The following is a 19,924-nucleotide window of genomic DNA, read 5'->3' on the forward strand; positions in this document are numbered from 1 at the left end:
GAGAGCAAACAGATCAGCAGGGAAAAGCCCACTTGATCTGTTTTATTTTTCTTTTCCTTGCTCCTCTCTGACCATTCTAATTTAATTTTATCCTGTGGTTTCACTTTCATGAATATAATAGGTAGTGCTCAGTGGTAAATTACATCAGCTTTTGATCTGAAGTAGACAAGTCTGTTATGTGAGAACAAGGAAAAGATGAGAAAAGAAAGAATTTACCAAGCTGATATTTTAAAATAAAAGATCTATGAATACTTTTTGTAAACGTTCCAAGAATGAATTACTTCGTTAGGCCTAAATTCTTTAAAGTCTTAACATTTTTACTGCTCACTTAGAGACAAGATAGAATCTTAATCAGAGAATGATTTCTAGATTTTGACTGGAGAACTGATCTCCTACAGTGAGGTGTCAGGGCAACTCATTTCCTGCTAAGAAGGTTCGTGGGTCATAATTACCTGTCTTGAAGAGCAAAATCATCATCATTTTCCTTCAAAGAATATTAGAGTACAGTACACATGACATATTAGGCCAGCCTCATAAATTAGCACAGGCCCACAGAGCCTGCAAGAAATTAGGTCAGACCTGAAAGAAATCAGCCTGTGGTCCAATAAGCTTCTTAATCTTAAGTGGGAAACTGGGCTCACAGGGTGTTAGGGTCACTGTCTTTATTTATTCTTATGTGTGACAGAACCAGTAACACTTTCCAGTATTAAAGACCTATTTTTATAAGACATCAAATATTTCTGGTTCTTCTCTTAGATAATTTTTGGTATTGCATAATTTATAAAGCAAGTAGGTTCCCTTTTAGTTAGAAACTTATACTTTAAGTAAATAAATAGTAGACTTACTGTTGCCCATAATATTCAGGGAAAGAAGAACTTCCTTTGGTCCCAAATATTTTCCTTAAGGCCTGTAGTTTCCCCATCAGAGGCAGGTCTCTTCTGTTTAAAAGGGTGCCTCAGTGGCTCAGTTGGTTAAGAGTCCAACTTTGGCTCAGAGGCCACTTTGGCTCACATGATGATCCTGTGGTCCATGAGTTCTTGTGGTCTGTGAGTTCAAGCAGGGTGTTGGGCTCTGTGCTGACAGCTCAGAGCCTGGAGCCTGCTTTGGATTTGGTATCTCCCTCTCTCTCTGCCCCTCCCCCATTCTCTCTCTCAAAAATAAGTTTTTTAAAAAATTAAAAAAATCCCAGCTTAAAATGCAAAAAGTATTTTGAGAATTAACACTTCAAACTGTTAGTATGCATTAATGCTGAGTGAAATGCTTATTAATTTAGAATATAGTGATAATTAGAATAAGGATGAAATACATATGAATAATATAATGTAATCCTAATTGTTAGGCACAGACATCATTTCCACAATTACCTCAGGGTACAGATAGAGGGAAGAGAATGGATCTTTTGCAAGTACTTGATTCTTAAACTGGTTGTCAGATATTTTCGCAATTTCGATTCGATTGATAAGCTTCCTTGTTTTGAGAATGGCCAGTAGAAGCTTTTTCATTTTGAGCACAGGCTTTGGAGTCACAAGGCTGGCATCTGGTCCCTGACACTACAGTTTACTCTGACCAAAATCAGTAATTGGTTCCAAAATCAGAATTTGGTTTCTTAAACTGTGAAATGGAAGTACTCATAATACCCCGAGTGGTAAAGCTGTTACCATGACTAAATGAGATTATGGTTCAAACGCTTAGAATGATGCCCGGCACATGTTAATGATCATTATCACCATTAAGTGGTTGAAATGGAAAATGAGTGTAGTCTGAATTTGTTATCGTTTTGACTCTACCATCTGTTGGCTGTCTGTCCGAAACCTTCTCTCTATTCTTGTCTCATACAGCAGTGCCAGTGAACAAGAGGGCAAAAGAGCCCCAGAAGCATCGTTTCTTTCCGGACCCGGTTCTCTCTTCCTTTGCCCTCCAGGGGCCGCTGCGTTTTCCCGAAAGCGCGCGGGAGGTCTGGTTGCCGCGAGACCGTCGCCAGGCAACCGCGTGTACACACACTTCTGGCCGGCCGGGGTCTCGTCAATATGGCGGCGCCAGGCACCCCCTCGACCTCTCCCCTCGACCTGTCTCCCACATCTGTGTCCCCGCCAGGACCGCCGCCGACCCCGCCCCCGACCTCGAACGCGCTCTCGAAGTCGCCCCTGGAGTCGAAGGCGAGCTCCCAGAGCCCACTGTCTCGCTCGACCTGCCAGGAGACCTCGTTGCCCCTCGCCGTGTTTTACGGGCCATTGGACGCTAAAAACCCGCTCCTGGCCTCCTGCGAGAGGGAGATCCGGGAATTACTAGGCTTTATGAGGAGAAAGAAGGCGTTAGCGACAACAGAGGAACAGAAGCATGAATTCCACCGGCTTTGGTAAGCGGAGGCCGGGCGCTGGGGAGGGCGCCGGCCCAAGAAGGGCAACTCTTGGGGCCGGAGGAGATGCCCTTGAGGATGCCCACGGTGGTCCCAGAGCTGGGTCAGCGTTGCGAACCTGGAGATAAAAGCAAAGTTTAAGAAGTACAGACTCCTGGCGAGTACAACCCTTAATTCCTGGTAAATGTTATACCTTGGCTTCCTGCTCCGGTCAGAATAAAAATCAACACAGAAGTGTTTCATAACTCACTGTTCCTTCTGAGTGTTCCCCAATCGCTATCCCATGCCAGTAAATTGGCTCACTCGGGGACTGCGGGGGTTCACAACTTTCCATGCTGTGGGTACAGTTTTGTATATGAGGAAAAAGGAATACCTTTGAGGTGGCTTAGGTTCTTGAAAAAGTTAGTTCTTGATGCCATTAACTATGCGATTCTGTGAACATGTGCACTTTAATTCATTTTTATACCTTAATTCCTTTTTATATTGCTGTTAGGATCACAATGACTTTTTATTGATCTTGTGACTCATTTTGCACATATGTTTGCCCTTTGGGGGTTTCTATCCCCATGTTATTACTGAATTTCAAAGTACTCATTTTTAAGGTTCTTTCCTGTTTATGTCACCATCTTTCTTTCCTACTCAAAATACCTCGCAAACCTAACAGTTACAAATGCAGACAAATGTCAAAGAAAACCAGAATAGTGAACAATTTCAACTTTCATTTTTCATTCATGCATTTAATATTGAAGAAATAGTTTTAACTTATATTTGTTCTTCATTAATGCATTTTAAGTATTTATTGAACACCTACTCTATATCACATATCATTCTAGGAACTAGGAAAACCTCAAATTAACAAAAAGATATAACAGTTTGTGTCCTCATAGAGCATACATTTTTGTTACTACAGACAGCTGCTAAACAAATATGTAAAGAAATCATTTTACAGGGAGAGAAGTGCTAGAAGAAAATTAGAGCAGAGAGTGGGGATGGAAGAAATGGTATGGGGTTGAGATTTAAAATGGGGGTGGCTAAGAGCATGGTCAGGGTAAGTCAGGAAAAGTAGCCTTTGAGAAAGATGAGAAAGAGATACAATAGCAAGTGATGAAGATTTCTGTAGGAAGCGTTGGCAGCAAGGGAGAATGACAAATGTGAAGTTCCTAGGATGGATAGTGACTGTGGGAAGAAAAGGCTTCTGGTAGGAAAGGGGCAGATCAAGAGGTTAGTTTTATTATTTATTTATTTATTTATTTATTTATTTATTTATAGATTAAAAAAAATTGTTTTTAAGTAATTTCTACACCCAGTATGGGTCTCAAACCCAGAACCCCAAAGATCAAGAGTCACATGCACCACCGACTGAGTCAGCTAGGTGCCCCGCATCTAGTTTTAGATATATTGCGATTGAAATGTAATTCAATGTCCAAGCAGAACTATTATGTAGGCGGTTGGTCATTCAAGTCTGAAGGTCAGAGAAGATATACATTTGGGATTTGTCAGGGTACTAATGATATTTAAATCATGACACCTGATGGAGTAGTTAAGGGAGTGGAGTGTAGATGGAAAAAAGGAGAGTCTGAGGGCTGACTCCTGGAACGCTCCAGCATTGACAAGTTGGGGGGATAAGAAATTGGCAGAGACTAAGAAGGAGTGGCCAAGGAGATAGGAAGAAAAGTGTGTGGTTTACTGGAAGCCAGGTAGAGAAACTGTTTCAAAGTAAGAAGTAATGATGGATTAACAGTGGCAACTCCTGCTAATGGGACAAATATGATGAGAACCCCAAGAATTGACCAATGAAAGCACATTACATACCTAAGCTGTATTTATATCGCAAACATTTCTGTGTTTGTGCCTTAGGTAGCACTTTATCTTCCCATTCCCACGAGCATTCTAGTTCAAGCCACCACCATGTTGTGCTTTCCCCACAGCCTCTTGAGTCTGAAATCTGTCCTTCATTGAGCAGTCAGGGTAACCTTACAAAGCAATCACCCGCTCTCTTGTCTAAAGATTTTCTATTGCTTCCTATTACTTTTAGAATAAATTTAAGACTTCTTCTGCCATCCTCCAGGGTCTGAGCATCTGGCCCTGCTTGCCTCTTTCATCTCAGCCCATCCCTCACTTCTCTCTCAGGACATTCCAGGGAGACAGATACAATTTTTTCATCCCGGGCCTTTATATTTGCTGCCTCCTCTGTCTGAAATGTTCTTTCCTTGGCTTTTCAAATATCTGGCTCCCTCTTTTATTTCAGGTCTTACCTCAGTTACCTCCATAGAGTGCCTTTCCAATGTCATGCAGGTTTGGCCATCAATTAATACTTTTTATTTATTTGTTTTCTTGTGTGCTGTTTCCTCCATTAGAATGGAACCTCCCTGCTGACTTTGGATAATGTGCCTCTTTTTTATTTTTCTATCTCTAGCAACTGGCCTGGTGGTTGGGATAGAGCAAACTTTCAATGAATATTTGGTATTGAAAGAATTCAAGGGTTAGTATCCTTATATTTTCAGTAAGTGTTAATGTTATATATGGGAAAGTAGACCTGGGCCGATTGGTAAGTATAGTATCTGTCCCATCTTTAAAGAGACTGTAAGAGAATCATAAATGTTAATGACTGACATGGACCTTAGCAATCTAATCTCTCACACAATTTAGGTATTTATTTATTCACACAACAACTTTTATTGAATGCCTACTATGTGTCCAGCATTGTACTCATCATTGTTTATATAGTGGTGAACAAAATAGGTAGGGAGTTGGTACTCATGGAGTTTAGAGAGAGAGAAAGAGAGAGAGAGAGAGAGAGAGAGAGAGAGAGATAGGCTTTCATTGAATCATTAAGTCAATATACAAACAACAAGTGCTATAAAGGAAGAAGCTACTGAATGCTTACATGTACCAGGCATCGTACTAGGTGTTGGGGATACCGCGGTGAACCAGACAAAGATCCCTGCCTTCTTGGTGCTTATATTCTAGAGGAAGAAATAGGAAGTAAACATTTTAAATAAGTTTTATGGTGAACTAGAAAGTGATAAGTGCTTGGGAGAAAACTAAAGTGAGGAAGGGTTGTGGGGGGAGATAGGAGACTGCAGTTTTCAACAATGTGGTCAGAGTAGGTGACACTTGAGCAGAAGCTTGAAGAGAACACACCTTGGACCTACTTTCAAATGAATGGTGAGGGAGGTGACATTAAGCTGAGATTAGAAAGATACCAGGCAAAGAGAGTGGATAGACAGAGGGAAGAAGCATGTGAGAAAATCTTGGCAGGAAAGAGCCAGAGACTTGGGAGGAATGGACAGAAGCCCGCTAAGCATGGCTTGGTGAGTGTGGGTGCAGTGGTGTGAGGTGAGATTAGAGGCATAGGTAGGGCTATGGAAGGTTTTGGAGGCCTTTTGTAGAGTTTGCTTTTATTCTAAATGCAATGGGAAACCATTGGGTAGTTTTGGGCAAGGGATTAATCTTATTTAATTTATATATATACATATGTATATATAGTCTTATCCAAATGGAACAAGAATGCCAATGTGGAGGCCAGTTAGGAATGCAGTTAGGTAGGATTCGCTTTTATAACATATTTGACAGATGGTTAGTTTTTAAAAGAAAAAATATATAATTATAGGAACTTCCATAAGCCAAAAAATTCAGGGTATCTAAATATAGATTTTGAGCATAACAGCAATGTCATTAAATTCAGAGTATGATAGATTATTTTAAAGGTATGCTTTTGTTATAATCACATGAGATTTAGATATTCTGTGTATATAGTTATGATTTCCTATTTTAGAAAATTCTAAACATCCAGCAGCAACTATAATAAATCAGCAATCCAAAGGACATTAACATTTTCTTAAATGATGCACATTATAGTGTACATTATATTTTCCTTGTTTAATCATTATGTAAGCCATTCCCAGTGAACAGTCTTAACTTGAACTTAAAGTTCACTTAAAAAAATTCTCTTACGTAACCTTGATTGATTTAACAAAGCTGGTATTTTTCGTTTGTGAGTAATAAACATAGTCATCATTATCTCATCTTTAAGGTTTGGAAGAATTAAATCTTTCATCTACATAAATTAAGAATTCTAGTAAGACATGCTGACTTTTTTGGGATTCATTATATTTATTCTAATACTGTGGCATTTCATGAAGCAGCAAGTGAAAGTAAAAAATGTTAAAAAAAAATCCAAACCAAAAAGCCTCTTCCTTTTAAAATTTCTGTGGCTCCATTTCTCACAAAATTTTTGGGGCATGGTTATTTACTACTTGGTACATGTATGTATTTCCTACTACAGAATATTATTAATCTGTCCAAGAAGATAAGAATATCCTGTCTCTATGCCTCCCTTGTCACTCAATCTATATCATTTAATTACTTGAATGAATTAATCTACATATTTCTGTTGAGGTTGTTCTGATAATATCCCAACATATACATTGTAAGTATTAGAGTCATCTTTAATCCCTAAGCTTACATTCCTACTTGAATTAGTCAGTTTGGGCTATTAATTATTAATTATTAATTACAAATTAGTCAGTTTGGGCTCCCATGGCAAAACACCATACTCTGGGTGGCTTAAACAACAGAAATTTATTTGCTACCAGTTCTGGAGGCTAGAAGTCCCAGATCAAGTTCTGGAAGGGTCAGTTTCTGGTGAAAGCACACTTCTCGGCCACTTTGTCTTCTCACAGCCTTTCCTCTGAGCAAGTGCAAAGAAAGAGATAGAGAAAGCAATTTCTCTGGTGTTCTTCCTAGATTGACATCCATGCCATCAGACCAGGGCCCTACCCTTATGACCTCATTTAACCTTAGTTACTTCCTTAGAGTACCCCTTTCCAAATACAGCCACACTGTGGGTTAGGACTTCAACATATGAATTGCAAGGGGACACACACATTCACTGTCCTCATTTAACACTGTACGTAACACTGTCTTCATCTAAAAATTTATGAGATAGGATTGGACAACTGTTAAGGGAAATTTGGATTTTTCCTTGAGGCATTTATAATTTCTGAGAGAGAAGGAAGGAGTAAGTATTAACTAAATAAATGAACAAATTGAGCAATGATCTGCTACCTTTTGAAACTGATTAGAAACCGTTTTGAGAATATTGTATGTTTTGTTCTTGTTTACTTGGTGGATGGAAGCAGGACCCTAATGGACTGACAGGATAGTGGAATCCTTGAACTCTTTATAGAAAAAAAAAATAAGAACAAGGAATTTTTTCCTAGTCATTTATTTATTCATTCATTCATTCTTTCAACAAATAATTACTGACTATGTATGTATACTAGATATTCACTACTCTTGAGGCTAGGCAATGGATAACAATGGATAACAAATCAAGGTCCTTGCCCTCGGGAAGTTTATGTTCCAGGGGACAGGCAGGCATAGTAATATACTTGTTGAGATCATGGATACACTGACCCTCAAGTCAATCAATATATCAACTATATATTTGGGATATTGATACTACCTATCTCAGGGTTGTTGTAGAAATGAAATGGAGAAAAAAATCCCTGTGGCAAAAGATCCAGAATAGCTAATGCAATATTGGAGGAGAACAAATTTGGAAGATTGACACTACTTGACTTCAAGTCTTCCTCTAAAGCTACAGTGATCAAGACAGTGTGGTATCAGTGAAAGAATGAACAAATGCATCATTGGGACAGAATAGAGAGTCCAGAGACCCACATACATATAAGCAACTGATCTTTGAGAGAGGAGCAAAGGCAATACAATGGAGCAAAGGTAGTCTTCTTCACAAATGGTGCTGGAACAACTGGACATCCACATGCAAACACTGGATCTCAGCACGCACTTTACACCCTTCACAAAAATCCGCTCAAAATGGATCACAAACCTAAAAGTAAAATGCAATTCTGTGAAATTCTTAAAAGATAACATAAGAGAAATCTAGATGACTTTAGGTTTGACAATGACTTTTTAGGTGTAACACCAAAGTCACAGTCCATGAAGGAAAGAGTTGATAAACAGGACTTCATTAAAATGAAAAATCTCTGTTCTGTGAAAGACACCATGAATAAGATGAAAAGCCACAGATGGGAGAAAATATTTGCCAAAGACATATCTGATAAAGGACTGTTGTCCAAAATATACAAAAAACCCTAAAACTGAATAAGAAAACAACCTGATTTAAAAAATGGATCAAAGAACTTTAACAGACACCTCACCAAAGAAGATAATACAAATGGCAAATAAACCAGTGAAAAGGTGCTCCACACCATGTATGATCAAAAAGTGAAAATTGAAGCAATGAGCTGCCTCTACATACCTATTAGAATTGCCAAAATCCAGAACACCGACATTCACTGCTGGAGAAGATGTGCAGCAACAGGGACTTCTCATTTATTGCTGGTGGGAATGCAAAATGGTATAGCCAATTTGGAAGTTAGTTTGGGCAGTTTCTTACAAAACTATGCCTACCCTTATCATACAATCCATGCACTCATGCTTTTTTTTTTTTTTTTTTTTTTTGGTATTGACCTAAAGAAGTTGAAAACTTATATGCATACAAAAACCTGCATGTGAATTTTTAAATATTTTTATTTTATTATTTTAATTTTTAATTAAAAAAAATTTAAATCCAAGTTAGTTAACATAGAGTGTAATAATGATTTCAGGAATAGAATTTAGTGATCCATCACTTTCATATAATAACCCAGTGCTCATCCCAACAAGTGCATTCCTTAATGCTCATCACCCTTTAGACCAGGAACACCCTGCCAGCAACCCTCAGTTTGTTCTCTGTATTTAAGAGTCTTATGGTTTGTCTCCCTGTTTTTATCTTATTTTTGCTTCCCTTCCCCATGTTCATCTGTTTTGTATCTTAAATTCCACATGTAAGTGAAATCATAGGATATTTGTTTTTCTCTATTTCGCTTAGCATAATATGCTCTAGTTCCATCCATGTTGTTGCAAATGGCAAGATTTCATTCTTTTTGATTGCCGAGTAATGCACATGGATGTTTATAGCAGCTTTATTCCAAATGCCACAACTTGGAAGCAAACAAGATACCTTTCAGTAAGTAAATGGATGAATAAAGCATGATGTATCTAGACAATGGAATATTATTCAGCATTAAAAGGAAATGAGCTATCAAGCCATGAAAAAACATAGGGGAATCTTAAAGGCATATTACTAAGTAAAAGAAGCCAGTTTGAAAAAGCTACATGCTGTATGATTCCAACTATATGGCATTTTGAAAAAGTCAAAACTATGGAGAGAATAAAAACCTCAGTGGTTGCCTAGGGTGAAGGGAGAGAAAGGGATGCATAGGCAGAGCACAGAAGATTTTTAGGGCAGTGAAACTACTCTTTGTGATGGCATAATAATGGGTAAACGTCATTGTATATTGGTCCAAACCCATAGAATGTATAACACTAAGAGTAAACCCTAATATAAACTGTAGACACTAGGTGATAATGGTATGTCAATGTACCTTCGTGAGTTGTAACAAATATACCATTTTGGTGGGGCGTGTTTATGATGGGGGAGGCTGTACATGTGTATGGGGCAGGCTGTATATGGGGAATCTCCATACCTTTTGCTCAGTTTTTCTGTGAACCTAAAACTACTCTGAAAAATAAAATCTGTTTTTAAAAATGCACGTACAGAGCTTTGATCAGTGCTTGGCATAAAGGAAGCAATAATTTTAACTATACTTAGTAATAATTAGACATTAACAGTAAGGCACATTGGAAAGACAGCACAAAATAAGTGCTTAAGGATAGTTTGCTAATTAATTGAGGTTTCCTGCTGACTTTGAAGATATTTTATTTTATGATTTTTACAGTGCCACCTCTTTGTTTAATATCTGGACCAAATATGCCCCGCGGCTGCCAGCTGCCTATTACAATGAAAAGCTTCTGAAGGTTGGAGATAGCCTTTGTGAAATAAAAGTAAGTGCCTCAGGAGTGAAAAAAGAGCCTAAGTGAAAATTACTTGACTAATTGTTATTATTATTTGGTTTGGTACCATTCCTATTTTACATGATTTGATTTTTTTTCTTAGAAAAATATGAATGAGTCTTACAAATTTTAATGAGGCACAGTAACCAAAAAAGTGTTTGTTTTTTAATTTTGTAGTTGAGATTTTCCAGAGGTAGGAGATTCCTGAACGGAAAGACAGCTGGCTGGGGTTGGTGAGGCGGGAGCGCAGTCCCTAGTTAACAGAGGGTGTGGTAGGTGCCCAACAGGAAATGCTGAGTCATCATGTTCCTACCTTATACAAAGGAGCCCAGACACCACTTCCTGTTGATTTTCATGTGACTGACCTTGCCCAGTGACAACTTTCATGGTTCCTGGCCCAGCTGCTATGTTGTCTGGTTCCTAGTGCCCTGTTTTAATGACTTTCAACTCCTTAACGTTTTGCTATATGTAATTATAGCAGTCATTCTCTACATGCCCTGTTTCTTGCTTAGTATAATATTCCAAACTGAGCTTGTGCCCTATTTCTGGTTCCATAGTTAATGCCCACGTCTTGGATTGCTGTGAACTCATGGGCTTGGTTCGGTAAGACCAACCAACCAAGACCACCTGGCTGGGTTTCAGTTAATGATAATGTAAGTTTTCCCCTTAAGCTCTGGCATAGGCCCAGATTATTCCAAGTTAAATATGAATGTTTGACACATCTAGAATCCACGGACCAAGAGTTATTTTACCCAAGGTGATTTTAGGACTTTTTCAATTTTTTCTTGATCTTCAGTTTTTTAGCTTCATTTTCTTCTTCCATTTCTATTTTCTGGACACGAAGTTTTGTTTTGTTTTGTTTTGTTTTGGAGGGAAATTTACCAAATGGAGAATAAGATGTGGAAGAAATTTCATAATGAAGATCTATTTTCTGCTGCCAAAATTAGAGCATCAGTTTAGCTTCATACCATTGGACGGTGGTTCTTAGAAACTTGAAAATAAAGGAAAACTGTGGAAAAACTATAGAAAAAAAGTTTTCTGTAGGAAAACTATACAAAACAAACAAATGGGCAAGATCCAACTTGTGAGCTTTATTCATGTGAAATGGAATAACTTTGACAAACATTAGAAGAGTGTCCCCTCTCATTTTTATGCTTCTCAATATAAGAAGCTGGTGATACATAGCACAGTTTGGGGTTGTTTGTGGAGTATTCAGGTGGGTGGAGTGGATATTGGTGGAGGGAGGATGGAAGAACATGTTAGAAGCTGATAAAGTAAGTGCATGCTGTGTAGTGGCTCAGGATTCAGAATATTTCAGATAGAAAGGCCCAGATAGGATATTTTAAAATTTACTTAAAGGAACAAAGAAAACATTTTTATCTACCTTTCACTTATGAGAAAGTGGACTGATAAAAGTAGAGTACTGAAAATGAACTTGACTTGTTACTTCCATTCTAGAATCTATATTTTAGTTACAGTAAAGATCATTTTGTTGGAATGGTCTTTTTTATTTCTTTATTTCTTTATTTTTGAGAGAGAGAGAGAGAGAGAGAGAGCGCACAGGGGAGGGGTAGAGGGAGAAAGAAAGAATCCCAAGCAGGCTTTATGCTGTCAGCACAGAGCCTGATGCTGGACTGGAACTCAGGAACTGTGAGATCATGACCTGATCGGAAATCAAGAGTCAGACACTTACCCAATCAACTGAGTCACCCAGGCACCCCTGGAATAGTCTTGTTTGGAACCTAGATTTGAATTCATTTTATGAACCAACTTAGAAAGGGAAAGATTCAGAATTAATTAGTAAACAAGTAACAAGTCAATAGAAATAGAAACAAAAGTTTGACTGTGGTTGCCTGCCAAGGGGCTTCGTACCCCTACAGGCAGTTGACACATAGAGTAGTTGCTTTTCCTGGAGACAGTTGTTGGGGAGGAGGCTGACTCATATCCACAGCCTGGCTCACCTCACCTCCCCTGAAACTCCAGGTCACCTGTGCCCTGTGGGCTGCAGAAATGAGCTCTGATTCTGTAATGGGAACATAAGCATGAATTAGAACTAACAAGAATCCTAGCTAACAATAGCGCAGACTTTTTTTTTTTTTTTAAGGTTTTATTTTATTTTTTCAAGCAATTTCTACACCCAACATGGGGCTTGAACTCATAACTCTGAGATCAAGAATCACATGCTCTACCGACTGAGCCAGCCAGGCACCCTAGCTCAGACTTTTTTGATTCATCCTAATGTAGCCTCAAAGACCGTTGGCAGATGAGAGAGAGGAGAGAGAGCGTACCTTTCTTCTCTCCTCTCCCTTACTTCATTTCTTTTCTTTCTTTCTTTCCCTCTTTCCTCCTTTTCTCCCTCCCTTCCTACTCCCCCCCATCCCCCGCCTTTTCTTGCTTTTTTGGAACTTAGGAGGTATCAGAAAAGCAAGGCTAGTTATGCAACTTATCTTCGTCTCTGAGTGGGTGGATTACCAGGATAGGTTGATGTTGAATTTTTGGATTTTGAGTATATATAGGTATTACCACACACTCCCTGGTGAATATTCCCATTATTATATCATCATTATTCACACCCTGGTGAATAATATCATCTTGGAGGTTGTGATGGTCTTATTTCACAACAGGCTTGTTGGGAGGAGAATTCATGAAATAATGCAGCCAGTGCAGTGTGTGTTGCATAATATGTGTTTAGAAACGCTAGTGGTAATGGTAGTAGTAATGTGATGGTGGTAATAAGAGTAGTAGTAGTAATAATCAATATTGATACTATGAAGAACAATACGAATGTTCCTGAATTTTAATAATGATAAGTAAAATGGTATTTTGAAACTTGCATCAAGTCCTCTTTTTATTTCAGGAATATAAATTGGCCCTTTTACAGTGCTATGGAAGGTACCTTCAGCAGTTCCATGTCAACTTTGATGAGAATAAAGCAGATGTGAATCAATTCAAAACTGCCTTTTTTCCAAAAGGCCTTGGAGACAAAACTTCTGCTCATACAGTAAGATGAAAGCAGTAGCTATTTTAGCTACAATTTATGATTAGCCATGCAATGTATTCTTTAGTTGACAGCTTCTAAATGTCTTTCATTTGCTTAGCATGGTGTTTGCTTGTGTGCTAAGTTGCTTAATAAATGTTTTCAGTGGCGGAGAAGAAAGTGCACATATTAAACTTTGTGGAGATGTTTTGGAGATTGTGTCACTATAATCATTCTTTCAGCAGGCGGTTATTATTGTTATATATTTGTAGAATGCTTTTAGTTGACAAAGTGCTTTGGAAAACATATTCGATCCTCAACAACTTCATGAATTAGAAACTATTATTATCCCTATTTTACAAAAGAGAAAGAGAAAGCTAATCACACAGTTAACTAGTGGCTCAGGAGATCAAACATAGATCTTTTGATACAAAAAATACTCTGCTTTATTTCTAGTATACCAGTATTATTATTATGTTGATTGCTACCATTGATTCACTGGTTGAGCAGTTAGTGGGTGCTAAGTACTCTTCTATATGCGTTATATGAATTGTCTTGCAGCCGCATTATAGTTCTAGAAGGTGGGTACTATAATGCCTCTTTTACAAAGGAGGGCACAGACACTAAGAAACCCAGCCCACTTGAAGCAGTGGGCAGAGTTGGTGTTTGAACCCTAATCAGAGTAACTCCAAAGCTATGTTATTCCAAACCTGATGAGTATTCAAGGCTTTGGAAACAGTGTATGGTTTAATAAGCAGAAAACATCAGGGCATGTTTGGGGGGTACATTGAGCAGTTCATTTTGGCTGTACCATAGGTACGTGATTGAGAATACTGGGCATTATAAGTTGGCATCCCATTAGGAAGAGTACTGAATGAAAAGCTTAGGAGTTTGGACTTTTATGTCCTCTCCTGTGCTTAGGAGTTTGGACTTTTATGTCCTCTCCTGTGCTATCCTGATCCATGGCCCCATCTTTTTCTCTTGTGCTATTATTGCATGATCCTGCTTCCACCCAGCCTCTCTGGCTTAGCACCAGTGCCCTGGTGAGCTTCTTCTAGAAAGGTTATATCCTAGATGTCTGTGTAGCTCATCCCTCCCTTACTTCCTGTCCTCTTGCGCTTCGTGCTTTATTTTTCTTTATATCACTTATTATCATCAGATACATTTTTGTTTGTGTTTTTATTGCCTGTCTCCCCTTCTAGAATGTGAGCTTTATTAGGACAGGAACTGCTCTAATCTCTAATCTGTATTGCCTGGAACAGTACTGGATATGTAATAGATGCACAATAAAGCTTTATTCAGTGAATGAACAAATGAAATGATATATTCTAGAATATAATCTTCTATTAATTTAGAAGCACCACGCTGAATAGATTAGAAGGACAAAGACTGGAGGCAGACGGTAAAGCAGTGAAGCAAATGTAAGAGTATGTCAGCAGGACTGTTGTGAAGGGTGTGAAAAAATATGAATAATTTGTTTTTTTCCATGCTAAGTGTAAGGTTCTGGCACTCTGTGCTTCTCAATAAATATCTATAAAATAAGTAAGAGAATAAATGGATTGAATGTAGTCCAGCAGGAACTCGACAATGCAGAACTAGAAGTCTTGAGAAGTTTTGTTAGAGAAATAGATTTTGGAGTTCAGTGCATAAAGATGAAGCAGTAATAATGTATATTTTACTATCAGAATATTTTTGTGCAAAGATACTCACATTGTTCAATGATCCCCATTATACGTACTATAGAGAGGCATTATGGCAGAGTTGGTAAGAATTTGGTCCATAGAGCCAGGCTGCCTGGGTTCGAGGAGCTTCTGTGCCACTTCCTAATGATGAGACCCTGGAGAAGTTATGTAATGTCTTTGTGCCTCAGTTTCCTCATCTCTAAAGCAGAAATAACAATAAGACTTACCTCAAAGGATTGTTTTAGGATTGCTGAGATAATAAAAGACTTAGAATAGGGCCTGATACTCAAACAATATTAGGTATCACTATTGGTTTCTAAAAGAGAGAACATTTAAAAAAATTTTTTTAAATGTTTATTCATTTTTCAGAGAGAGAGATAGAGTGAGCAAGCAGGTGGGGGAGGGGCAGAGAGAGAGGGAGACGCAGAATCCCAAGTAGGTTCCAGGCTCCAAGCTGTCAGCACAGAGCCTGATGTAGGGCTCGAACCCATGAACTGTGAGACCATGACCTGAGCAGAAGTTGGGTGTTTAACCAACTGAGCCACCCAGGCACACTGAGGGAACATTTTTTAAAATACTTATTTATTTATTTTTGAGAGAGAGAGCGAGAGAGAGAGAGAGCGAGCCTGAGTTGGGGGAAGGAGCAGAGAGAGAAAGAGAGAGAGAGAATCCCAAGCAGTCTTTGCACTGTCAGCATAGGGCCTGAGGCTCAAACTCATGAATTGTGAGATCATGATCTGAGCTGAAATGAAGAGTCAGACACTTAACTGACTGAGCCACCCAGGTGCCCCTAACAGAGCATTTTGAAGATAACGATTCCAACATGTACATGCAATCTATAAATCTCTTTTTCTGTGATACCAGTTATATGGTGGCTAGAAATAGTACACATGGATCCAAGTGGGAAGTCTTATGTGGTAGAACAAGGCCCATTTGTACTATTGAGGGTTCACTCCCACAGCTTTAGCAGTACTGATGACTCTCTAGCCAAAATCTCTCATATGAGATATATGTCATAAACATCTCACACTCGACATATCCTAAGTTGAACTTACCACCATTCTTTCATAATCGGCACCAGCCACTCACCCAATCAGGAAATCACTGTAGACCACTCTCTCTATCTTCCTTCCACATCGAAATCCCATGGACTCAGACAAGACTTAAATCTTTTCATCCCTGATTCCAGCACCCATTTTAGGACCCTGGTATCTCTGGACTACTTTAAAGGCCTTTGATCTCTCTCAGTTTCCATGCTTGTAGCCTTGTGCCTCACCCTCTGCTTTTCGTTTTCCACACTTTTGTCAGAATTAACTTCTAAACTATAAATCAAATCATTTTATTCCACTGCCCCTTGATATTGCCCTTTAGTTAACATCCATATTCCTTGGAATTATATGGAATGCATCCCATGTTCTGACCATGGACTATCTCAATAGCCTGATCCCTCACTTTTTTTAAGATTTTATTTTTAAGTAATCTCTATACCCAATGTGGGACTCGAACTCACAACCCTGACATCAAGAGTTGCATGCTGTACTGACTTGAGCTAGCCAGCCACCTCAAAGTTTATTTATTTTTTGTAGTAATCTCTACCCCCAATGTGGGGCTTGAACTCACAACCCTGAGATCAAGAGTTGAATGCTCTTTGGACTGAGCCAGCCAGGCGCCCCTAATCTCTTTATTTTAAGCCTTCTTACCCAACCTTATAAAAGACTTTCAGTTCAGTGACCACAGCAACCACTTTAAACATTCCTAACACGTCATGTGCCTGGAATGCTTTTCCTTCTGCGAAGAGCAGGGACCACATCTTCATTCTCAAGTCCCTGTTGCTTAGCAGAGTGTGGCAAACAGAGGTGTTCAACAAACATTTGGTGAATGAATTGTGTAAATGGTAATAATTGCATCCACATTAATATGGCAAAATGCTATGAGGAGGGTTTATAAAATGTGATTCAATTCCATATTCTTGGAAATAGAATTTTGTACTTTTTTTTGCTTTTGAATTTTTCTTTTTTGACTAAAGACAAGTAATCTTAACTAAATAGATGCTTTGAAGAGACCATTTTTACCACGTTTCTTTCCATATGTCTTAGTCCTTGAGGGCTGCTATAACAAAAATCCATAGACTGATGGTTTTTTAAAAATTTATTTATTTAAATTCAAGTTAGTTAACGTATAGTGTAGTATTGGTTTCAGGAGTAGAAGTCAGTGATTCATCACTTACACATAACACCAAGGGCTCATCCCAATACGTGCCCTCCTTAATGCCCATCACCCATCTAACCCATCTGCCCCTACCCCCAGCAACCCTCAGTTTGTTTTCTTTATTTAAGAGTCTCTTATGGTTTGCCTCCCTCTCTGTTTTTATCTTATTATATGTTTATAGACTGGATGGCTTAAACAATATTTATTTCTCTCAGTTCTGGAGGCTGGGAAGCACAAGGTTAGGGGCTGGAAGATTTGATGTCTGGTGAGGACTCACTTTCTAATTCATAGATGGCTATCTTGCCTCTGTGTGCTCACATGACAGAAGGCAGTAGGGAGCTCTTTCAAGGTTTCTTTTATAAGCATACTAATCCTATTAATGAAAGCTCTACCTTCATGACCTAATCACTTCCCAAAGACCCCACATCCAAATACCATCACAATGGGGGTTAGGTTTCAATATATAAACTGGGGGGGGGGGCACAAATATTCAGTCTATAGCCCTGTATAATCTATTTAAGCAGAATCATTTCTATTTTAATTTTTCACATTTTAAGAAAATGCTTTTTTAAGTTGCATAAACTTTATTTATGTTCTTTATATTTTCCCTGCGTTTCAGTTTCATGCTTTAAGTGGCAAAAATATTTGCAACTATGAACTGGTCTGTGACAATGATGTGAACCTGCAGAATAAAGAATCTGTGACCCAGTGCCTGCAGATTTTGTCCTCCTTAAGACTCATCATGCAGGTGGCTTTGCCACTGGAACACCTTTGCTGGATTATTTTCAATGGTATATACCAATGTCTTTTATTTTTCATCACGCCTTTCAGAAAGTTATTTAAATGCCAAGTTGGATGGTAATTTGACTGACTGTCTTGTTATTTAAAACATTCATTGCATAATAAGATGATTATGGGGATTTTGTTTTTGTCTTTTTAATATTTTTGTTGCATTTTAGTTTGTCCTCGTAAGCAGGGACTTAAAAGGGAGGGTCAGAGGCTGTGGGGATAGTCAGTTTCAGGTGTAAAGAAGTAGGGGCCATGGTTAATAAGTAAATATAAGTGGAGAAAGATCAAAGGACTGTTGCAAGTTAGGTTGATTCTAAGCATCATACATTCATTGGTCCTCTTCTCAAATACTTTGGCTAGTGACTGTTGCTTTCTACTTATCAATCTTCTCTTCCTACTTGCTTCTGAGTGAGGGGCTCTGAGAATGTGTGTGTGTGTGTGTGTGTGTGTGTGTGTGTGTGTGTGTGTGTGTATAATGTATTTACATGCATATATGCATTGCATACATACACATACATACATATATATTGTATTTGTCTTCTGAAATGAATCTTATCTGTCAAAATATAGCAGGGAGTTACAATTTCAATTTGATTTAAATTCTCTTTAAAGTTACAATCAGTCACCTACTATATTGATCTATGGATAATTTCTTGAAAGGAAAATGACAGTGTGTTCTCTATGTGTAAAACCAGGACAAAATAGCTTGAAAGAAAACATATTGGATTTTCCCTGATCTGTGGCAACTGGAAGTACATTTCCTAGCCTTTTCCTTCATCTCCCTCTCCAAATAATTTTTTTTGACATTTTGATTGAAATGAGAGCTCACATTTGCTGCCAGAGATGAGCCTGATTTTGGAAGAAGTTTTCAGTCCAGTGACTATGAAGCTTTTGTGTCTGATCATCCTCAAGAAGATGAAGAATCTGTGATTCCCTGAGTAGCCATTTGCCATCTTTCCACATGAACTGCTCACATATCTGGGTAGGACCAGAGGTTCTGTGCTTGAGGAGTGGTAGGCCTGAGGCGTGGGTCCCATGGTTGGACCTTGCTTAAGAGGTAGGTGGAAATGATGCAGCATAATTCCCTGGCTGCAGTCTTTTTAAGATCACAGACAAAAATGTCCTAATATTCTAAAACAAAAACAAAACCAAAAACAATTTCTGTATCTTCTACATACCTTTACTAGATATGTGCTTTTTCTTTATACGTATGGTATCACGCTCTAGATTTTATTTTGTTTCCTAAATTTTTTTTTTACTTAGTCCTATGGTTTTAGAACCTGACCAGTTTCCTATGTGTAAATCTAGTTCGTTAATTCTGCATGTTGAATTGTGTTCCAGATATTCATACACCCCTCGGGATGGGCACCTGGTTTGCTCTACCTCTATAATTGCATAAATTATTCTACAATGAATATCCTTACATGTGTCTTTTTTATAAACCTAAGTTAGCGTTTTTTGGGGTTTATGTACATGAGTAGGATTGCTGGGTTGTGGGAGATACATATACTTAGTTTTGCTGACTACTATCCCTGTTTCAATTAACTCACCTCAAAGTTATTAAGGGCTGAGCATTGTTCTAAGTGCTAGGGACACAGGAGTGGACAACAGACAAAAACCCTGTTCTCCTGCTTACATAATGCTTCAGGGAGATGATAAATCAAAATTAAATGGTGTGTTAGATAGTGATGAGTACTATGGAGAAAAATAAAGTCAAGAAGGGGATAGGGAGAAAAGAGGCGGGGCTGGAGCTGGGCAGCTATTGTAAACAGGGTCAGGGAAGGCCTCACGGAGATGACGAGATGACGTTTGAGTAAACACCTGACTGAGACATCTGGATATTTGGGGGAAGGGCATTCCAGCTGGGAGATTAACAAGTGCTAAGACCTTGTAGTTTTAAAATAAGTTTGGAGTTTAAAGAAAAATAAATTGACTTACAGTCAATTTATCAAAAATACATTTCACCTTTTCTGTTAGACATTAACA

The 19,924-nt window shown here is 38.4% G+C and overlaps 1 protein-coding gene across 4 annotated transcripts in view; it reads left to right on the forward strand.

The window, feature by feature from the left end:
* The first annotated feature begins 1,994 nt into the window (after positions 1-1,994).
* The window catches only part of CFAP54 (cilia and flagella associated protein 54), a 288,803-nt gene continuing 270,873 nt past the window's right edge, over positions 1,995-19,924 (forward strand). For 2 of the 4 annotated variants that reach the window (XM_042947439.1, XM_042947441.1), the window contains exons 1-5: positions 1,995-2,356; positions 10,168-10,273; positions 10,840-10,935; positions 13,140-13,283; positions 17,769-17,940. In XM_042947439.1, the coding sequence (XP_042803373.1) occupies positions 2,028-2,356; positions 10,168-10,273; positions 10,840-10,935; positions 13,140-13,283; positions 17,769-17,940 (847 nt within the window). In that variant the 5' untranslated portion in view covers positions 1,995-2,027. Of the gene's footprint in view, positions 2,537-10,167; positions 10,274-10,839; positions 10,936-13,139; positions 13,284-17,768; positions 17,941-19,924 lie in introns of all 4 variants that reach the window. The other 2 variants (XM_042947442.1, XM_042947440.1) reach the window with 2 other exon arrangements.

Source organism: Panthera leo, chromosome B4 (genome assembly GCF_018350215.1).
Source record: "Panthera leo isolate Ple1 chromosome B4, P.leo_Ple1_pat1.1, whole genome shotgun sequence".
NCBI lineage: Eukaryota > Metazoa > Chordata > Mammalia > Carnivora > Felidae > Panthera > Panthera leo.